A 22341-nucleotide genomic window follows, 5' to 3' on the forward strand; every position below is an offset into this window, starting at 1 on the left:
TATGCGGCGTCAACTCGACAGACCTGCACTCGGCCTCTTCGGAGGCCACACGCCATTAAATGTTATATATATATATCACTGATCTTTATTTAATCAATCTTATAATACTGCACACGGCTGTCAGTATATTTAAAAGCTCAGCCAGCCGAGTCACTCGTGAAACGTAAACAAACGAGACGTTCTCCCTCTCATAAATTAAGAGATAACGAGATAAGGTCTTGAGGTATGATTTAAAAATAACTTCCATATCCGACGACCGTTTGCTTTACTTTGCTTTGCCTTAACCACACCATGATCCTTTTGCACTTTTTCTTCGAAATTAGATCCCCACGCACGAGCACGAACTCCCGAACCACACAAACGAAATACACTTGCCCTCAAGAGTTGTACATATGTCACTGATATGTATTTAATCACTATCATACATACTACCGACGAAATGAGCACTGCACTGCATGTGACTCACTGGAAATGTTAAAAGTGCATGTTTGGGAGATCACTACCGGTACTTAAGACAGCCAGCCAGCCAGGTCACGCGCGAAACCAAAATTCAAGGATCAATCAATCAATCAATACTGCATTTAGGTCAGTCGCCCAGGTAGCAGATTCCCTATCTGTTGTTTTCCTAGCCTTTTCCTAAATGATTTCAAAGAAACTGGAAATTTATTGAACATCTCCCTTGGTAAATTATTCCAATCCCCTTCCTATAAATGAACCTTTGCCCCAGTTCGTCCTCTTGAATTCCAACTTTATCTTCATATTGTGATCTTTCCTACTTTTATAAATGCCACTCAAACTTAATCGTCTACTAATGTCATTCCACGCCATCTCTCCGCTGACAGCTCGGAACATACCACTTACAAGTAACTAATCTCATTTCGTTCCGTATTGAAGATACAATAAGTAAACTCTTTCAAGATTAAAAATATTGTGTCCACCTTTGTATTAAATAGGTGGACACAATATATTTAATCTTGAAAGAGTTTACATACCACTTAGTCGAGCAGCTCTCCTTCTTTCTCTCATTTCTACCCAGCCCAAACTTTGCAACATTTTTGTAACGCTACTCTTTTGTCGGAAATCACCCAGAACAAATCGAGCTGCTTTTCTTTGGATTTTTGCCTGTTCTTGAATCAGGTAATCCTGATGAGGGTCCCATATACTGGAACCATACTCTAGTTGGGGGCTTACCAGAGACTTATATGCCCTCCTTTACATCCTTACTACAACCCCTAAACACCCTCATAACCATGTGCAGAGATCTGTACACTTTATTTACAATCGCATTTATGTGATTACCCCAATGAAGATCTTTCCTTATATTATCACCTAGATACTTACAATGATCCCCAAAAGGAACTTTCACCCCATCAACGCAGTAATTAAAACTGAGAGGACTTTTCCTATTTGTGAAACTCACAACCTGACTTTTAACCCCGTTTATCAACATACCATTGCCTGGTGTCCATCTCACAACATTTTCGAGGTCACGTGCAGTTGCTCACAATCTTGCAACTTATTTATTACTCTATAGAGAATAACATCATCCGCAAAAAGCCTTACCTCTGATTCCACTCCTTTACTCATATCATTTATATATATAAGAAAACATAAAGGTCCGATAATACTGCCTTGAGGAATTCCCCTCTTAATTATTACAGGGTCAGATAAAGCTTCACCTACTCTAATTCTCTGAGATCTATTTTCTAGAAATATAGCAACCCATTCAGTCACTCTTTTGTCTAGTCCAATTGCACTCATTTTTGCCAGTAGTCTCCCATGATCCACCCTACCAAATGCTTTAGACATGTCAATCGCTTCTTCTTGTCACAAATTAAGAACTAAGCAAGATAAGAACTTCAGGATTGTTTTAAAATAACTTCCATATCTGAAGATCATTTGCCTCGCTTTGACCCCCCATGCAAATTCAATAGGAAAGACGCTGGCCAGCGACTGACTTTTTCGTGCCTGCATATAAAATCCCGTGAACATGACTGAAAATAAACGCATATACTGCATTTTGTTATCATTTAAATTTAAAAATAAACTTATATACATCGAGCTGAAATGCTTCTTTACCAGCAGTGAAAAAAATTCGGGAAAAAATGAATATAAAATAGGAGTTATGAAATGATAAGTTCTGTGCAATGAAGATTTTGCATTTAGTGAAACTTTCCATTATATTACCATTTTCACACTAAATTATTTTTTTACATTTTTTTTATTAATGGCATCAAATGCACCTTGAAATTCTGTACAAAACACGATATTCACCCATTTTAACCGATAACATTCTGATTTATGGATATTTGGCAAACCCACTGCATTAGAGTAGGACAGCGCTACCCGCAAAACATGAGAGAAGGAAAGAGACGGAATTATCCCATTACTGCTGTACTGCAATTTAAGGTTGGAATGCTCTATAGTTACAGCCTTGGCTAGCATCTTCAGCCTTAATGTAATACATCTAATAACTAAACAAATGTACAAACACACAATTGACATAAAAACTAATGTACAAACACATAATTAACATTAAAATCTGGGGTGAACTATGTGTAAAATCTGAAAAGTAAATTAGGCTCTAAATTCTTAGCATCTGGAGTATGCTCATCATCCAGACTCTTTCTTGTATTGATATTCATAGAATTGTTAGTTCCATCACTGCTAATCATTGCAAAATGGGAACTGGTAAAGTTGATTCTGTAGTCAGATCATCAATCACCAAATCTACTCGAGTGGTGTTATCAGTATGCAAGCAACTGGACGCCACTGTAAATAACCACCAGCTGACGCAGAACTACTAGATGGTGTTTCCACATCAACCAACGTAATTAAAATGAAAGATTCCCATAGTGCTTGTTAAAATCATGCTGAAATGCTGTTGGACATTGTCAGAATGGCACATTCTTAATTTGTGGCTGGCGTCTCCGAAAACAGTAAAAGAGTAGTTAGTGGGGCGTAAAACAAATAACATTATTATTATTAATTTGTGGCTGGTATAAATTCGCAATTCATAGTGGTGTCCATGAAGTTAACCTGAATAAATTATAGATAAAATTGGATAAAATTAATGGAGAGAGAGTGAGAGAGTGTGTGAGTCAAATGGCATAGGTTATATGAGACTTACCTCTCATTGTGGAATGTGGTGCGTGGCGTATTGTTGTGTGCCTCATACTAACGGTTGTGAGATTCAAAGGAAAAATAAGAGCTGGGGCAAGGGTTGAGGGGGGTAGGGCAAGGGGAGAGGTCAGCGAAAGGAGAGGGGGGTAGATGGGAAGGGGGGAATGATAGCTGCTGAGGAAAGGTGCTGTGAATATTATGCAAAACTGAATTATGACTTGTTAGGGTTAAAATATTGATCTATATGTATGAAGCAGCTTTAAGAAATTTTAAGGAGGGGTCCTTTGTTGATGATTTTGAGAATTTCCATATCTTGTTTTATGTTTGTGAATTTGGGATTATAGTCATGCACATGCTGTCCTACAGCTGAAAATTTATTGTACTTCATGGCAGTTGACGTGTTCCGAGTACCTTATATTAAAATTCTTCCCTGTCTGTCCAACGTAAGAAGAATTACAACTGTTGCAAATAATCCTGTGTACTCGTGATTTTGAAAAACTATTGAACTTGTTTATGGATGTGGCATTATGTGAGACTTGTGCATTCTTATTTCTGGTTTTGAAAACTACTTTGACTTCGTGCTTTTTAAAGATGTTGGTGACTTTTGTAAATTTGTTTGTTGAACGTAAAGATAGAAAGAGAGGAGTTGTTTTGTTTATCTTTTTTCAAAGTGGTAGAGGGGCGATATTTATATTTATTGATTATTTTTTCAATAAAGAAACTGTTGTATCAATTAGATTAGCTATATTATGAATGGTGTTCAACTAATTTTTGAGGTCCCTTTTAGACGTTGGAACATCGATGGCTCGGTACACCATGCTGTTGTACACTGCTCGTTTGTGAATTTGGGGGTGTGAAGAATCTTGACGGATTGTAGTAACTGTTCGGGTTGGGTTGTCTGAAAATCTTATATCTTAAGTAGGTAGGGTGCCTGATAATAGTTGTCTAAAAAATTAATTTTCCATTCAATTTCGGATTCAAGTGCGCATTTTATATGCGGGTCAATGTTATTTAGATTAATGAGGGTGGTAGCAGCATCTGTGATGCTCTCATCCACAATTACGAGGGCTCGGATTCGAGCATATTAGCATATTTTTTTCCTGAGTAGTACACATTGAAAGAAGCCTTTCAGTGGTATTTCATCTCTCTGGGACCTACAGAATTTAAATTCATCAAGCATATAAATGCATAAAACCGCGATTTTCAGAATACAAGCATATAAATGCATATTATTATGGTTTTCGTCTAAATAGTTTGTATTTCTTCGAATATTCCCCCAAATTCGGGCCCTGACCATCCTTAAGGTTCTGAAACAGAACTAATTATTGAAAAGCCTATCTGGTGCGAATAATAGAACCGCAGGTTTTTTACCTTTAGTGACGTCATTCACACACCCTAATTGGCCTCTGCCGGATTGCAGTGCGACTCGTCAGATAAGCGATGGAACCCCCAAGCATCCTTTCACTTTGAAATGTGCGGTATTTTAGTGATGTGCCTATTTTTGGAACCAGTATTGTTTAGGTGGCTTTTCCCATGAAGTGGTGGAAGATCCGACCTGGTCAAGTCAAATTTCTGCATTCTACTCTCAGTTCTCAGTTCCTAATCGTATCCGTACATACCTATCGAGTTCTTGTGATTTCTAAGTACGCGATGCCTAAAGTTACGAATCTCTGAGTGTTTTACTCCAATGTACAGGGGAAGACGCTGACTCGTTTTCTACTGACGGGAAAATTCTTTTCTGCAAAATGTGCAAAAAAGAGGTAAGTTCTTATTGACATTTTCACATCTACGTTCTTAAAAATATTACTGGTCAAACGGTTGAAATTTCAAGGAAGCCGTATGTGCAGCATACGATGCCTACCTACTAGGTAAGTAGAGAGAAGTCTAAGAATTCGGAGTGTAGACCCGTTAGATCCTCAGATTTTACATTTCCGAGGCGGAAATTGACGTTGGGATTTGCTGATTTTTCATGGGATCATTGAGTGGGTGTTTGTATTTCTACTGCAATATTTGAAAATAATTTCATAGTCCACAATGCTTTATTTTTGTTCATTCAATGTATTTTTTCTCACTTATGCGTACCTATTTATTTTCAGATCAAGATTTCGAAGGGTTTTCAATTTTCCCAACATAAAGCCGCAAGTGGGCACTGAGCAAAAGTTCAAGAATTTAAAAAAAGGAAATCGAAGAAACAAGCGCTCATACAACCTTTGTTCAATCAGCAACAGCACTCGGACGAGTTCTCTTCCAGAGTTTGTAGGGTGTTTTTAAGCGCCAACATACCCCTCTACAAGGTCGAACATGCTGAGATTAGAGCTGTCTTCAAGGACTTTGCAGGAAGAGAGTTGCCTCATGAGTTGACCCTACGTAAAACTTAAGTTTCTTCATAGTATGAAAAGGTATGAATTCATGCTCGATTGCCGTATTCCGCATTCTTGTTTAAACAATTTAGAAGTAATTTTAACATGGATCTGGCTCTGTCGTAATGAAGGTAATCACTCGATAATACCTTCATTCCACGAAGAATATTCATTCAGGTACTTTCTTCACCAGGTTCTACACGCAATCAGGGACGTCATCGGGAGCCACCCAATTTGGTTATCTATCAACGAGACCACAGACAGTTGTGGAAGATACATGGCCAATGTTATTGTTGGAAAACTCAGTCCCAGTGAACCAGGGAAGGGCCACCTAATTCTATGCAGGGAGCTAGATGTGAAAAACTATGGTACCATCGTGCGAACAGTGCAAGCAGCTCTGCGTAAGTATATTTTTGTTAATTTATTTTTCGAGCGTTTCGCCAAAGAAAAATAAGTACAGTCTGGCTATAATTTCAAAGCATTCTACGTATGCTCAGTGAAGACTGATAGTTCTGATGGTTAAATATCTCTTACAGTTGTAAGACATGTCAGAATCCCATTAATTGAATGGTTCACCCTTCATTTTATGCATTCCTGTTTCAGGCTTGCTGTGGCCAACCTTTTCAGATGAGGAGGTAAACAAAGTACTCACATTGGTGACTGACGCTGCTCCCTATATGATTAAGGCTGGGAAGAGCCTCAAGCTTCTCTACCCAAAAATGTTACATGTTACTTGTCTTGCTCATGCAATGCACAGAGTTGCTGAGGAGCTGCGCGAAAAATCGTCCAGCTTCATTTCTTCAGTGAAGAAAATTTTCGTCAAGGCTCCTTCTTGCGTCCGTGCCTTCAAGCCGATGCATCCAGAGCTCCCTTTACCTCCCGTGCCCATATTGACACGATGGCGAACTTGGATCTTGGCTGCCTTGTATTACGCTGAAAATCATAGGGCAATTGAAGAGGTAAGACGAGTTGAAATGTTTAAAATCTTCTCATTTTTGAGGTTTTCTCTATCATTCTTTTCATATCTTTTATCCGTACTCCATCATACAGCGCCTAATTTTGTAATTTTCTCAGTTATTCTCCTTGGCTAAGGTTTTTCATTTATATTTTTTCCAGTTGATCAATACGTTTGATGAGGCGGACAGCAAGTACATCGCGAAAGCTAAGGCTGCTTTTAAAATGAAGGGCTTGATGCCATCCTTGACTTTCCTAAAAGCCTACATGAGCGTCATTCCTGAGGCCATCCTAAAATTCGAATCGTGAGGGATGGAGTTGGTTGAAGTGGTCGCTACAATACAAGGAGTCGTCCAAGAAGCCGACTCGTGGCTTGGAGAAACTTAGAAAACCGTAAAACAAAAATTGGAGTTTGTGCTGGCTCGAAATCCCGGGTGGAGTGCAGCGTTGGACTTGGAGAGGATGCCGCGTGGAGAGTCTGAACCATCAGAGGATTTTCCGAACTAATCTGCACAAAAAGCAACATCATTCAAGTATTTACCTCTCGTGTCAGTTGACGTCGAAAGACGTTCTCATCATTGAAACTTTTATTGACTGATTTAAGAAAATAATTCAGAACTGAAAACATAGAAAAAATTCTTGTTGTACAGAGCAATGCAGATCTACTTCACTGACTCGCCTAATTCTGAACATCTTGTGAATGAACTTTTAAACTGTAACTTTTATAAGAAAACTTCTCATGTATCTACTTGAAATTTGAATGCGAGTATATCGCAGTGTATCATACGTACAATTAGAAAATAAAGCTCGTATATAAAGATATGTTATTGGTTTTTTTCGTTTCACTTTCCTTTCGATAGTTTTTAACAGTGTTTTTCGAGCATATTCTGCATACTTAACGGCATATAATGTTTTTTCGAGCATATCTATCGAGCATATACCACATGGTTTTCGAGCATATCTGGAGATTTTATCGAGCATATCGATCTGCGCCCTAATAATTACTACGGTGTCATCTACATATCTTGCCCAGAAAAGGATGTTGTAAAAGTTATTTTTATTATCAATTTTGGTGTGTTCCAAAAAATCCAAGTAAATCTCGGCTAAGATACCCGAGGCCGGCGATCCCATAGTCCATCCTTCTTGTTGATAAATAACATTATCGAAAGTGAAATAATTGTTGCTTATAACTAATTTAAGCATAGACATGAAATCCTGTATTTTTAATATACTTAGGCTGCTGTATTTGCTTAAGTTGTTTTGAATGATGGGGTATACCTTGGAGATTTGTATGCTAGGATACATGTTTAGAATATCGAATGAGTGGAGAGAATGATTGGATTGAATGTTAAACTTTTTAAATTTATCGATTAATTCTTTAGTGTTCTTCATGGATTTGTTCAACAGAAAATGATAGTTCCTTCTTAAAAATCTTTGAATGAATTTGTGATGCTTTATATAATGGACAGGGTCTATAGTTAATGATCAGGCGAATGAGGACACCGGATTTGTGTATCTTGGGGAGGGCTTTGGCAGTGGGTAAATCTGTGTTCATATTAATTAGTTTTTTGTTGATCTGTCCATAGATAGAAGTATTCTTGAGGGTCTGCTTAAGATGATATTGGATTCTTGGGGTAGGGTCCTTTACTGTAGAGAATGAACTATCTTTAAAAAAATTGATTTGTTTTGCTTACATATTTGTTTTCGTCCATTATGACGGTAGTGTTACCTTTATCTGCTTTTGTAATTATATTATTATTATCATTGATTTTCTTTTTGAGAGCATGTATTTGCTTTTGTATGAGAATCGAATCCTTGTACCTATTGTCGTCATGAGTAGTAAGGAGTGAATTATGGGAGTTAAAATTGTTTTTTGGGTTAAGAATAGAGTTCAATATTTTTTTACTTCAATTCTTACTTTGTCTTGTTTATCTGCTGGCAATTTGCTAATGGCTAATTCTGCTTCTACTGTTGTAGTGATGGTTGTGTTCAGAGTGTTAAAATTAGGCTAATTGTGTTTAGGGCTCCTGGCTAAAATGGAACTTACGTCTTCATTCAATGGTACCTTGGACAAATTTATGATCGGAAGGTGAAATTGGTTGGGCATGTTAGGCCTGGTGTTTTTGTTGGTTTCTTTAGCATAGTTTTTGTTGAGTTTAGAGTTCATTAACGTATGCAGCTTTTTCTCTAGGGTTTGTTGTTTCTTTGATAATACAGTAAATAATCTATTGTCAACTTCGGCTTGAAATAGGTTCCAGTGAGCATCCAAAAGTAAACTTGTAGTTTCCAACAATATGCCACGTACCACATGCCACGAGAGGTAAGTCTCATATAACCTATGTCATTTGACTAACACGCTCTCTCTCTCCTTCTATTCATTAATTTTATCCAATTTTATCTATAATTTATTCAGGTTAACTTAATGGGCACCACAATGAATTGCGAATTTATACCAGCCACAAATTAAGAATGTGTCAGTTTTAACCATATCTTCATGTGCCGTCCTGACAATGTCCAACAGCATTTCAGCATGATTTTAACAAGCACTACGGGAACATTTCATTGTATTTATGTTGGGTGATGTGGAAACACCATCTAGCAGTTCTGGGTCAGCTGGTGGTTATTTACAGTAGCGTCCAGTGGCTTGCATACTGATAACACCACTCAAGTAGATTTGGTGATTGATGATCTGACTACAGAATCAACTTTACCAGCTCCCATTTTGCAATTGAAATTGTAATGATTAGCAGTGATGGAACTAACAATTCTATGAATATTAATACAAGAAAGGGTCTGGATGATGAGCATACTCCAGATGCTAAGAATTCAGAGCCTAATTTAGTTTTCATATTTTACACATAGTTCATCCCAGATTTTAATATTAATTATGGTTTTGTACATTAGTTTTTATGCCAATTGTGTGTGTGTACATTTGTTTAGTTATTGGATGTATTACATTAAGGCTGAACATGGCCAGCCAATGCCAAAATTAGTCCCTAGTTTAGTAATGTAATTCAATAATATTGCATATTATAGTATTGAAAAAGGTGGACCATTATGACATTAATTTAATGATTATTATTGTGATCACAATTCAATATGGATCAAAACCATGAAGTTTATAGCCTGTGAACCTTGAATGTGACTTAGAAACAGATGGCGCCATGAAGGTTAACAGTCAGTTTAAATACCTCGGTTCCTACATCAGTTCGGAAGGTGAAATACTCCTTGACGCTCAAGCACGAATAAACTCAACGTGGTTGAAATGACAACAAGTCACCAGAGTTCTCTGCCAAAAAAAAAAAAAAAAAAAAAATAGAAAGAAAATTAAAAAGGGGGGGGGGGAAGAAATCAAAGGGAAAATGTATGAATCCATGGTTAGACATGTTGCACTCGATGGTTTAGAATGCTGGCCAGCCTTGATAAGATATGTTTGGTCCATATTTACTGTGTCCTGTACACTTAATTTTTGACTCTTTTTATGATAAAATGTTATTATATAAATTTAGGTACCAAATTTTATTATATCCCTAATGGTATATCTTGGTAACAGCTTTCAATTGAAAAAAAATTAGACTACAAAATAAAGGAACTCTGGCAGATTCTACCATTGTATTTTGGGAGCTGAGTATCGTGCTGTATACTGCACAGAATCTCTCTCCTTGTACAGTGCCATATGCAACATACTGTAAATTTCCTTGTTAATTGATTTTGAACTATGGAGATAAATTTTCTACAGTTCTAGGTCCCTGGAAGAGGCCACTTACTTAGAAATACGTAAGGATGGTACTACAACAGAATGGAGTATTAAAGGTATGCCCCTTCAAATCTCTCATGTGAGACTTCGTGATAGTGATTCAGCGGATTCTTATTCACCGCCACCCATGATTGGCTCCGATGGAGATCAGTTGCAAGATCAATCAAGATGGCTGGTATGTGTTTGACTGAATTTTTCAGAATTATTCAAATACTGTTATATTTGAATTTTATTGGTCTGGTGTGAATTGTCATCTGTTCAAAATTTCCATTCATTTCAGAGATATTTATCAATCTCAGAGGTTTAACCTAACAGCTTCATACCAAATTGTAAACCTCTATAAATTCAGTTTATTTGCACTTAAAAATTACCTTGTTCAGTCCTTCCTATAAATATTGTGTTATACTTTCCAAATTCATAGACCTGAAATTAAAATGGTAGCTTGATCAACATAATGCTTTTGTTTGGATTTTTTTAAATTCTCTCATATATATCCCTATATTTTAGAGAGTGAATATAATGTTACTGGACCACTTTCAGAGGAATAATTCACTCAATCAGATTTTACCTCAGTTGTGTAAGAACATTCCACTCGCACATTATGTAGGCATTTTGCACTTACATTTACAGGAGCTTTTATGGTTGATCTTATTATGGTCAGTGTTTTCAGCGTTTTTTATTTTGCTCCGTTTGAATCTCAAGGTTATAGAGTGTACAATGGGAAGCCAGGCTAAAGGGTCATGAAACATTGCCCGCAATTTGATACAGGATTTATAGTAAATTTGAAAATAATAGATTCCGTAATTGATTTTAAAGCCATCTCACCGAGAATTACAATTCTGACTTTACAAATCACAAACAAACTTTACACCATCAAAAATGCTCATGCCCCTACCAATGAAAAACATTTCCTAACAAAAACTCTGCAAGAAGTCGATAATTTCTGGGATCTCCTCGATCAGACAATGGATAAAATAAATATTAATAACATCAAGAAGCTTATAGGGGCTTTAATGCTCAACTGGGTAAAGAAATGAAGTATAGAGATGTAGTAGGAAAGTGGGCTCATAAATATACTAACAGAAATGGCCAAGGACTCATAGAAATTTGCAGAACCCATGGACTGATCTCCAAATCTGCATACTTAAACAAACTTAAAACTTGGAAACATCCTGATTGGACAAAAGGAGAATGGCAGTTAGACTACGTATGTAAAATATGGACAAATTCTTTCACAAGGAAATCCACAATGTCAACGTTCGAAGGGAAACGGACACTGGTTCAGATCATTACTTAATTAAAATCAAGATTAAATTTACTCCATTATGAAGAGAAAGACAAGACAGAGCTGGAGAGAAAAGGACATACGGCCCTCATCAGTTAATCCAGAATGCCCAGTATCAGCAAAGAACAGGAACTACAAGATTAACAGATAATTTAGATGACCTAATACCAATTCTTAAACAGAATGCAGAAGATCTACCTCCATTAAATCCTAGGAAAAGACATGCCTGGTGGACCTCTGATTGTGATAGAATTCATGAAGAAAGACATCAAGCTTGGTTGAAATTTCTAGCCCACAGAACAGAAGAAAACGTCATGAACCTCAAGAATGTCAGAAAAGAATTTACCGAAACGATTAAAAGAATTAAGAGAAAATATCAAAAAGATTTAATAAACTCTATTGAAGAAAATTATTGCAAAAACAAATTTTAGAGATCATTACTAAGCCTTTGGTAAACAATTGCAAAAATACAACCCCTCCACATTATTGATGAAAAATAAAGATGGAAAAATAGTGCATAACAATAAGGAAAATGCAGAAATCATGGCGGAAGCATTCAACAAGCTCTGGAACAGTGATGAACCTGAAAAGCTCTTATTAATTGATACACATACCCCAATAAAACTAAAAATGAAGCTGCTCTGAACAAATAATCTTTCCAGAGGTGTGGAAATATGCTGGCAGTGCAACTCAGACATCCCTCCATACGATATTACAGAAGATTTGGATATCAGAAAAATTCCCAGAACAGTGGACAACAGCTATAATCAATCCAATTCATAAGAAAGGTGAAAGAAGTAATCCATACAACTATAGAGGTATTTCCATCCTTGACTGCATGTATAAGCTGAGAGTGCTTAAATGTCAACGTCTCCTGCAGCGTTACGCACAAAATGGTCGTCGAAACATTCTCTTCACCGATGAAAAGGTATTCACTATTGAAGAATCTTTCAATGTGCAAAACGACAGGGTTTATGCATCATCATCTCAGGAAGCCAGTTAAAAGGTTCTGAAAATTCAGAGGGCCCATCATCTCTCCTCTGTGATGGAGTGGTGGGGGTGAGTTATTCTGGCACCACCCAGCTGCATTTCTGCAAAAAGGGTATTAAAACCAGTGCCAGAGTGTACGAATGCACCGTTTTGGAGCCTATTATGAAGTGGTACATTGTTTTAAAACCAACCCTGGACTTTCCAGCAGGATTCTGCTCCAGCCCACAAGGCTAAGTCAACTCAAGTGTGGCTTCAGCGTGATGTCCCCGACTTCATTTCAGCTGAAGATTGGCCCAGTAGCAGTCCGGACCTGAGCCCTTTGGACTACCGACTGTGGTCAGTGCTTAAGAGCATCGTCTGCAAGAAGAGACACCCCACCATTGAAAGTTTAAAGCGTTCCTTATTGTCAGCAGTGGTGGATTTCCCCCTCTAGAGATATTTCCAACCCCGACTGCAGATATAAGATTTTCTCTAAGATACTATATAAACAGATTAAAGAACCACTTGATCAAGAGTTAGGTGAATACCAGGGAGGCTTCAGACCTTGGAGAAGCTGCTCTGAACAAATAACTTTGAAGCTAATGATGGCATATTACAGAAAATGAAACAAGCCCCTTTCAATAACGTTTATAGATTTTAAGGAAGCTTACGACTCCATCCACAGACCGTCATTATTAAAAATTTAAAGACATTTCGGACTTCACCCAAAGCTAATCAAATTGATTGAACTTACTCTAACTAATGCAATTTCTAAAATTAAGTTCAGAGGAGAACTTTGTGAACCATTCTTGGTAACAACTGGTTTAAAACAGGGTGACGGATTGTCACCTCTACTTTTTAACTGTGCATTAGAGTATGTTATGAGGAAATGGTACAAGAACAACTCGAAAAATATAAAAATTGAAACCCAGAAGGATAACATACATTTGAACAGTCTAGGATTTGCTGCTGATCTAGCTTTTCTGGCCAGTGATATTCAGGAAACAAAACAACAAATAAAATCTTTACAGGAAATAGCTCAAAATATTGGTTTGAAAATTTCATTTGAAAACACAGCAATTATGCTAACTCAACTTCTGCTTGCAAACACAATTAAGCTGGGAGACCAAGGAATAAAATTGTAGAAAAATGTAAGTATTTAGGTGAAATAATCACATACAACCTGAATAAGAAACCAGCATAGCAAAATAGAATAGATAAACTGGATACAGCACAGCATGTTACCAAGAATACATATAAAAAGTGTCTCTCAGTAGCAACCAAATTGAAACACTACAAAACAGTCACCCAGCCACATATTTACATATGCATGTGAAACGTTATTCAAAACAACAGTCACAGTTGCAATAGATAGAGTACTCAAGTTAAAAAGAGAATAGTGAGAACCTGTTTAAATAAAGATTATCAAGTAAACTAAGTCTGGAGGCTAGCTTCCGATGAGACAGTTTATAAAGAAATAGAACCTGTGACTGGCACAACGAAAAAGAAACAAATATCATTCTCCTGGCATCTGATACAGTCACCAGAAAAAAAATCAGAAAATTAATAGAAAAATTATGTAAGAGTAAGAATAATATTAGATGGATCACAGAACTTAAAGAAGACATGAGAGAGTTGCACATTACAATAGGAGATTTAAAATACAAAACAAATACACTCAACATACTGAAAGATAAACGCACTAGACCAGAGACAAAAATCAACCAGCAGAGAATGGGAAGAGTGATTCCAGAAGCAGAAAGAAAATTATGTTCAGAAAGGATGAAACAGTATTGGGCTGACAAAAAGAAGAAAAACCTCCATATGTAGTCCTATGTTGGCTAAAAAATTAAAATAAATATATGAGATAAGAGTTTTGTCTGTATATTGCACAGAAATTATAAAGAATGGTATTTCTGTATCAGTCATGTCCACAGTAACAAGGATATGCATTTTTTTTACTTTTCCGTAATTTCTGTCTGTCTGTCTGTCTGTCTGTCTGTACGCACATCGAAAGAAAACGGCTGAAGAGAATTTAACGAAAATCGGTATGTAAAATCGGGGAATGAGCCACTACAATCCAGGCTATAATTAATTTTATTCAAGCTGAGTGAAATGGTAGTTTAGGGGAAAGCCTAAAATTTAATTCTCAAATATTTGTTATTAGTGGCCCTATCAATTAATACTATATAACTAAAGTTATATAGAATTAAATTTCAGATCATCATGTCTTATACATTTTTACCATACCAGCTATGATGAGAGATATTCACTAATTTGTATTTTTGTTGCTAAGCCATATCAACGCTGAGCCACGAAAAAATGGGTGAACAGATTTTAATGAAATACAGTATATGGAGTTGGAGAATAAAAAACTACAGTTCAAGCTATGAACGATTTCATTCACCATGGTCGAAATGGTAGTTTAGGCGAAGGTGCCTAAAATGCAATTTCTAATTAAGTTAGCTATGTTATTGGTCCTATCGAAAAGTACTACATAAGATAAGTCATAGAGAATACAATTTCTGATCATTTATGTTATATTCAATTTTACCGTACCGATGATAAGAGTGGTATTTTAGAGTCGGAAGGAAACTAAATGTGAAGGCCTACATTATCGAAAGCTCATAAAATTTATCAACAATAACATTACATTGACCATTGTTTGTTGCGATATTCTTTGTCTCTTATGCTGCCACTCATGTCCCATAGATGGGATTACTGCTGCATACAGAGTATTGCCTGAATATTGGTGGGAAATAGCTGGGGAGTTAGATAACTTTCTTCTTTAGCATGCCGTTTCTCTGGTTCATACATTTTCTGGTACTGCTGGCATGTAACACACTGGTTCATCATAGATTTCCAGCTATTCGATCCCTACTCTCATGCGCTGATTGGAGTGATCAGTGTGCACACTTAACAGAATAATTGCAGAGGCTCAGTTGTGGTTGGCGCTTGCAGAGTGGGCTTCGGCTGATCCGACGGCTCTGCTCTCTGATCGACCAACCGAGTAGAGAAGGGGTGGCCGCGGCTCTGCCGTGGCTCTATGCCTCTGCATTCAGGAGACGGAGAGGGGCTGGTCCCCACCATCAGCTGTCTTGAGAATGGTTTTCCGTGGTTTTCCATTCTCTTACACTAAGACGAATGCCGGGACAGTTCCTAATATAGGCCATGGCCGCCAACCCTCTCACCTTCTCCGCACTTCTCCTTCACCGTAACAAATCTCCTGGCCTCAGAGGCGGCATCACAGTCTAGGAGGCCTGCCTCCCCCTTCAGTGGAGGAATGAATACGTAGTAGTAGTAGTAGTAGTAGTAGTAGTAGTAGTAGTAGTAGTAGTAGTAGTAGTAGTAGTAGTAGTAGTGACCTGGTCTAGAATTAAAATTTTGGCCTACTCCCAATTATAGCACCACTATTCACTAAATAACTCAAAATTCAACCCTGAAAAGAGCCGTTTCTTAAGGAAAGCTTCTTCCTCATCACTTTCATTAAATTCTACATTAATTTTATTCCAAATTAGTAACAAAGAGGGGGGGTTTCTCCTCTGGCTTGGAGGAAAAATTTGCCTCCAGGTCAGATAGCTTTTTCCAACGCCAGTGCAGTGAATTGAGATTTCCCGATTTATCGGGTACTCCTATTGAACAGTTGAGTAAAAGGGCATATTTTTTGCCCTGGGACTCTACGCTATCCCCTCCACCCCCCGCATAACCCCCGCCCAAAATTGGAGTGTTCACGGCTGTCTGCGGCCTGGTCATTCCAGCTCTGACTTTTAGATCAGCAGCCTAGTACTCTTCGTTAAAAGAGAGAAAATGTGCGGTTTTGCATTTGATTGAGTATTTTATATGAAAAGCATTGTTTTTAATGACAGCATTCGTACCGGCGTCATTGTAATGACCTATGTTGATTTCAGTTGGGAAAACCACTAAGACAATCTTTCTGAGAATGTAAAAGGGCAGGTGAAGAGTGAGTGTCTGCCGTTATAATGAGAAGTCCCTAACTAGATTATGAATGATGGTAGGCAAGAGGGCCCCACCATTACAATGAAAATTCCCTAACCCAATCTTCACATAAGAAAAGACATTTAGTGACTTCCCCCTCGCGTTTCTAGGGTAACGTTAAGAGCTATGCAATTTAATACAATCTTACCCACAACATGTACACTGTATAACCTAGGATTCTGTATACAATGTAGAATTCTGTAGCGAAGCAGGGGTACATCAGCTCGTGTGTGTATAAATATATTTATCCTGTAGATACATTGTTGTGTTATAAAGTGTAAAATCAATTGTTGGTAGAAATTATTGTACACTTTCCCTCCTTTAATTACACTGAGTGGCCAAAAGTCATGGGAAGATACCTAATGTGATGTTAATAGAGAATTGCTTCTCCGCGAGCCCTTAAAATGGCAGCAATACAGTATGGCATCGACTCTACAATATGTTGGAATCATTCTGGAGGGATCTGGACCCATGCATCTTGCACTGCTACTCACAATTGGTCTTGTGTTGTTAGTGCGGATTTCATGGGGTGTACACCATCATCGACAGCACCCCATAAATGCTCGATTGTATTAAGATCGGAGAATCTGAAGGGCCAGTCCATGGTCGTAACTTCACTGGAGTGCTGCTCCAACCACCTGCGTGCCACCACAGAGCAGTGACATGGGGCATTGTCATGTTGAAACATGGTGTCTCCATCAGAGTACTCTAGGGCCAAAAAGGGATGCAGATGGTCTAAAAGAATGTCTCCCTGCAGCCGGACAGTGGGGCCTAATCGTGACCATGAGAACGCTGCCCAGACCAGAACTGAGCCACCTCCTGCCTGGACACAACCTTGTTGACATGCAGGATCCATAGCTTTATGGGGCATACGCCACACTCTCACGTGCCCCTCAGCTCGATACAACTGGAACCGGGATTCATCAGACCATACCACACGCCGCCACTGTTCCATGGTCGATTGCTGATGTTTGTGGACCCATGCACATCGTTCAGTGCTGTGTTGAGGTGTCAGCAAAGGGACACGAGTTGGTCATCAGCTGGTGAAGCCCATGCGGCGCAGTTGTCTCCTTACAGTCCCCGTAGAAATGGGTTCCTGACTCCCAACATTCAGCTGGGTGGTGATCTGACTCACAGTAGCCCGTCGAACAGCCGCTATAGTTCTGCGGAGACAACGTGATGTCCGTACGTTGAACCCCTGTGGTCTTCCCGTGCTGCGGTTTACGTGGATGGTAATATTCTCTCTGCGATAGTGAAAATCCACCCTCGACACTGTTGACCTCGGAAACGCGAATTCATGCATAATCTCCGCAATGCTATTACCCATGTGCCGTGCGCTGATGATCATCCCACTTTTAAAGTTGGTTAACTTGCGATGTGTTGCCATCTTCATGATGCTGGTGTCTGTAACAGACTGCTCAGCTTCGCTGCAGCTAGCCGCAATGTGCAGAAGTCTTACATGGGACATTTTCTAACAGGACACCCCTTCCTGTGACTTTTGGCCACTCAGTGTATATCACTATCTTCATTTGTCACTATATCTTCCCTTGTCGTTGGTTACATTCTTTTCAGATCTTCATGTCTGCTGCCTGTATTTGCTGTTCAAAACAAACGCTCTAGTGTTATTAGCCATTTTATTGACAAGGGAGTTATTTCCTTGATCTAGGGCTTGGCATATTAGTTCCCAACATGATTGACCTGAGTTCAATTTTTGGTGGTGTTATTGATAGTACAAATCCCAATGTAAATGTTTGGATGAAGTTATAGAACTATCAAGGATAAGTTAAAAGAGAATTTGCCCCTCTTGTTTCTCACCCAGTTCAAGGTGAATGCCTGGATATTTGAAATTTTCATTTTCTATAGAAAATACAACTGCACACATAGAGTAGTTCATATTCCACATCCTACAATTGTGTAAGCAGTTTACTGTATTTTTCCATGCCTCTAAAATATCTAGTAAACAGGAGAATTTGGTTTATGTAGGCCTGAGGACATCCAATATTTTCAGCTCATTCTGTCTATAAATATACATATTTATTTTGTAATTTATTTTATTCCTTTTCACTTCATAACAATTAAACAGGCTGTGGAAGAATTAAAGAGTGTGTTCACACCTGAACTGGCACACAAATCATACATTCCTTTCTTACAATTTCTGGGAGATGTAGTAATGGAGCAGTCACTGAAGAATGAAGAATTCGTCAGAGAACTCTGTTTTGAATATGAACAAGAACGACAGCAGCTGCATAGTGGAGAAGGTAAGTTGATTTAGATAATTGTTATCCTTGATGTTACTCCTGGGACCTTTGCTTTGAACTCGGTATACTAAAATTTAAATTCCCTATAGAAATGACTGGTTTTACATACTGAAGCATTTTTCACTAGATGTACTGTAATGTTTAGTTAGGGTATTGGTTAACAAACAAGATCCATATGACCGAGCTCGATAGCTGCAGTCGCTTAAGTGTGGCCAGTATCCAGTAATCGGGAGATAGTGGGTTCGAACCCCACTGTCAGCAGCCCTGAAGATGGTTTTCAGTGGTTTACCATTTTCACACCAGGCAAATGCTGGGGCTGTACCTTAAGTAAGGCCACGGCTGCTTCCTTCCCATTCCTAGGCCTTTCCTATCCCATCTCCACCATACGACATATCTGTGTTGGTGCGACGTAAAGCAAACAGCATAAAAAAAGATCCATGTGAGATAGCTTTAAGAGAATTTTATCAATCCATGTCCATTCTAAAAAAGCAACTGATCACCTTTTAGCTGTGCTCCTTCCTATGCATGTATGTCTTCTTGTACCCCTTCCTATTTAATATGAAAGGCTTCATTTCAAAACAGAAAATACCCAACTTTGAGTGAGTGAGTGAGTGATTTTATTCAAGATTTTGAATTAAAACTTTTGTATTTGTTATAAGTTAAAATTGAATACAAAACTCAAGAATACAAACCTCTGCTTACCCTTATATGAAACAAACCAACAACATGCATATTTTCAACCGAGGAAAGGGCACGAAGATTGGAGCGTCTGAAGAAGTACTGAGAGGACCGCAAATTCCAAACAATCCCTTCAAAGAGACCTGAACGATGGACTGACTAAAGTGATCCTATGCAGTCATAAAAGAAGAAGAAGTATTAATTACTGAAATACGGTATATGATCGGTGATATATGACAGTAAATCTTCATAAATATCATTGTTGTTGAGTGTTAAGAATACTGGTGTTAAACAACAAACACTTTTAAAAGAAGTACAAGGTTAATTTGGAAGGGTGAGTTACTCATTTTAAACATGATATAGCCTAATAAATGATTCATCACAACAGTGAAATTCAAAACTTAATTACAATGCTATCAAGTAAAATCACGAAGTCTGCAGCATTGTAAACCAGTTTGTTATTGGATCTTGTTATCAAAATCATCATCTATGCGTTTAAGTTTCTTCTCTTCCCTGTTTCACAATCCGTCATGCAAACTGTACAACACCCCCTAACAATTATGGTAAATGACGTTAAGCTAGTTAACGTCATAGGGAAGTGCGCACACAAGAGAAAGGAAAAAATAGAGCAAACAGACCAGAACATCAGGTAATAATTCATCAAGCATACATGGAAACTAGGAAGAGAACTGTATAATAAGTAGAATAATGAATATTTAGTGAATAAATAATTTAAATGTAAATAAACATAGTTCTGTTGTAAATGGTGACATTTCCTTAATTTAAAAGTCAGTCCTGATGCACCAGCCTACCCCAAACATCACAAATTATCAGAATATATCTATATTAAATAGAATTTAAAATTTAATTTAAAAAAGAAAAATGGGTTGGAAAAAAAATAGAGGGCTTTTGACAGAACTCAGTGGAGGATCATTCCCCACAACACCCACATTAAAGTAGGTCCCACAACACATCACATTAATTTAAAACAGTACGCATATACTGAACCCATAATTCTACGATGAAGGAAACATTTTTTCTTCCAAATATTTATTTCAGCTACAAACTACTTTTTGAGAGTAGCCATGATTTTATTTCAAGAGTCTGGCTCTCTCGTGGGAACAGAGCGCTCCATGACAAGCAAGCCGTGAGCTCGTGAAACGCCGGGACACTTCGGTGGATCTCGAGTATTGGACAATCTGTCAAATTCAAGAAATCCTTCATAATGAGAGATTTTGTTGACATGGTAAATCGAGGAATAAAGGATCTAAACTATTCATAAACCGTATGTGAAGATAGAACTCCCAGGATAAATATAAATGTAGTTAAGCCTGGAGAAAAGTTTGCCTCCTGTTCGCAGATCGGAGACACAAGGCAAGGCCAATGGATGACGAAAAGCCTGCGAAACGCCAGGGCAGAAATAATTCATTTCGCCCGTTGCAAGTATGGGAAAAATTTGAAATTAACACTGCAATGATTCATAAGTCTGTCCAAAGTTATGGAACAAATTTCAAGAAAATTGGTCCATTGGATGTGGAATTAGCAGATTGTGCAATCAAGCCTCGTGGAGTGGGTGGCGTCCCTCCCAGAGTGTATAAAAGAAATCTCCCTCCGTCTATTTAACAAACTCTGTCTGGTTGTCTGAACGGTGAAGCTCACGTCAGTCGTCTGGAAGAAAGTGTGGGGTTTTGTTCTCCAAGTAACTTGTTACATGTTCGTGTCAATGGTTCAAGTAAAATATTAAAGTAAAAGGTGATAGAAATTTTCCTGAACTGCCGCAGATGATAACTTTGAAGGTTTAGGTAGTTGGCTAAAATACGTACCTGACTTTCTCCCTGTATTACAATCAGGTGCGTTTAATATTTGTTAAAAGTGAAGTCTGGAGGCTGGCAGCGAGGTGTGATTGTCTTATCTGTTTGGAACACCTAGCCAGTAGTAGGGTAAATGACAGCAGGGTCCTGAGAAAACTGTGTCAGTCGCCATTAGAGGAGCAGGATCATCGTAGGGCAAACGCAAAGAAAGTGCGGTTTGCGGTGTTCATTGACACCGAGTGTAAATTTTTGTGTAGTTTAAGTTATATATATATAAGAAGATGATGTCAAATGTAGCCATGGAAGGCTAGGCACAAGGCCTGCTGGCTATAATGCAGCCAGAAATCCAGGATGGCGGCTAAGATCACAGGTCTGTAAATATATTTTATCAATGTTGTAGTTAGAATATTTTGTCCCACCAAAGTTATAGTGCGTGTCTCAAATTGATATTTAATAATGATCAGGCGAATGTATCACATTTCTGGTCACCGTGTGAAACTCATCAGGGCTGTAAAATTAATGTCGAGGAACTATAAAATGCGAAGTCTAAATAATGTGTTAATATTCCTTGAGATATTGTTCAAATTGAGTAAAATTAGGAAGACGACAACGATAATGTAGTCATGATGAATGTCTTAATTTCGAATATCGTATGAGTTCAGAAAAGTTTGTCGAAATAATAATAATAATAATAATAATAATAATAATAATAATAATAATAATAATAATAATAATATTTGCCACAGGATAAAATTTTTCTATGTTAAAAGTGTATTTAACAGTTATGTTCAATAACATTTGTGTTCATCTCGAAATCCAGTGAAGTCTGATAAAGTTTGGTTTTTTTTTCCATGGGAAGTTAAATTTTGTGACATCGTGTATGTCGGTGATATGGGAAATCACGGTGTGTTGTTGTATTCCTGAGGTCCGAAAGTTGTAGTAAAAATAAATTTAAAAGATTTTATAAAAGTTGTTTGTCACGAGAGGATTGAGGTTTGAAAAGTCTTGAAACAGAAGAATGGATTGTTCCGTAATGATATGTTGAGATAAGAGTTGTATAGATATTGAAGGCAGAGGAAGCCTGTATTTCATGTAATGCCGCTGTGGGAGGCGATGAGAATGAATTTTGAGACAGGCTATATTTGTTGAT

At 37.8% G+C, this 22341-nt stretch overlaps 1 protein-coding gene across 1 annotated transcript in view; it reads left to right on the forward strand.

Moving 5' to 3' along the window:
• The window catches only part of Wdr81 (WD repeat domain 81), a 340798-nt gene that overhangs the window by 261867 nt on the left and 56590 nt on the right, over positions 1–22341 (forward strand). The window contains exons 18-19 of the mRNA XM_067149985.2: positions 10177–10369; positions 18528–18702. Coding sequence (XP_067006086.2) covers positions 10177–10369; positions 18528–18702 — 368 coding nt within the window. The remainder of the gene's footprint in view (positions 1–10176; positions 10370–18527; positions 18703–22341) is intronic.

Source organism: Anabrus simplex, chromosome 6, assembly GCF_040414725.1.
Source record: "Anabrus simplex isolate iqAnaSimp1 chromosome 6, ASM4041472v1, whole genome shotgun sequence".
Lineage (NCBI taxonomy): Eukaryota > Metazoa > Arthropoda > Insecta > Orthoptera > Tettigoniidae > Anabrus > Anabrus simplex.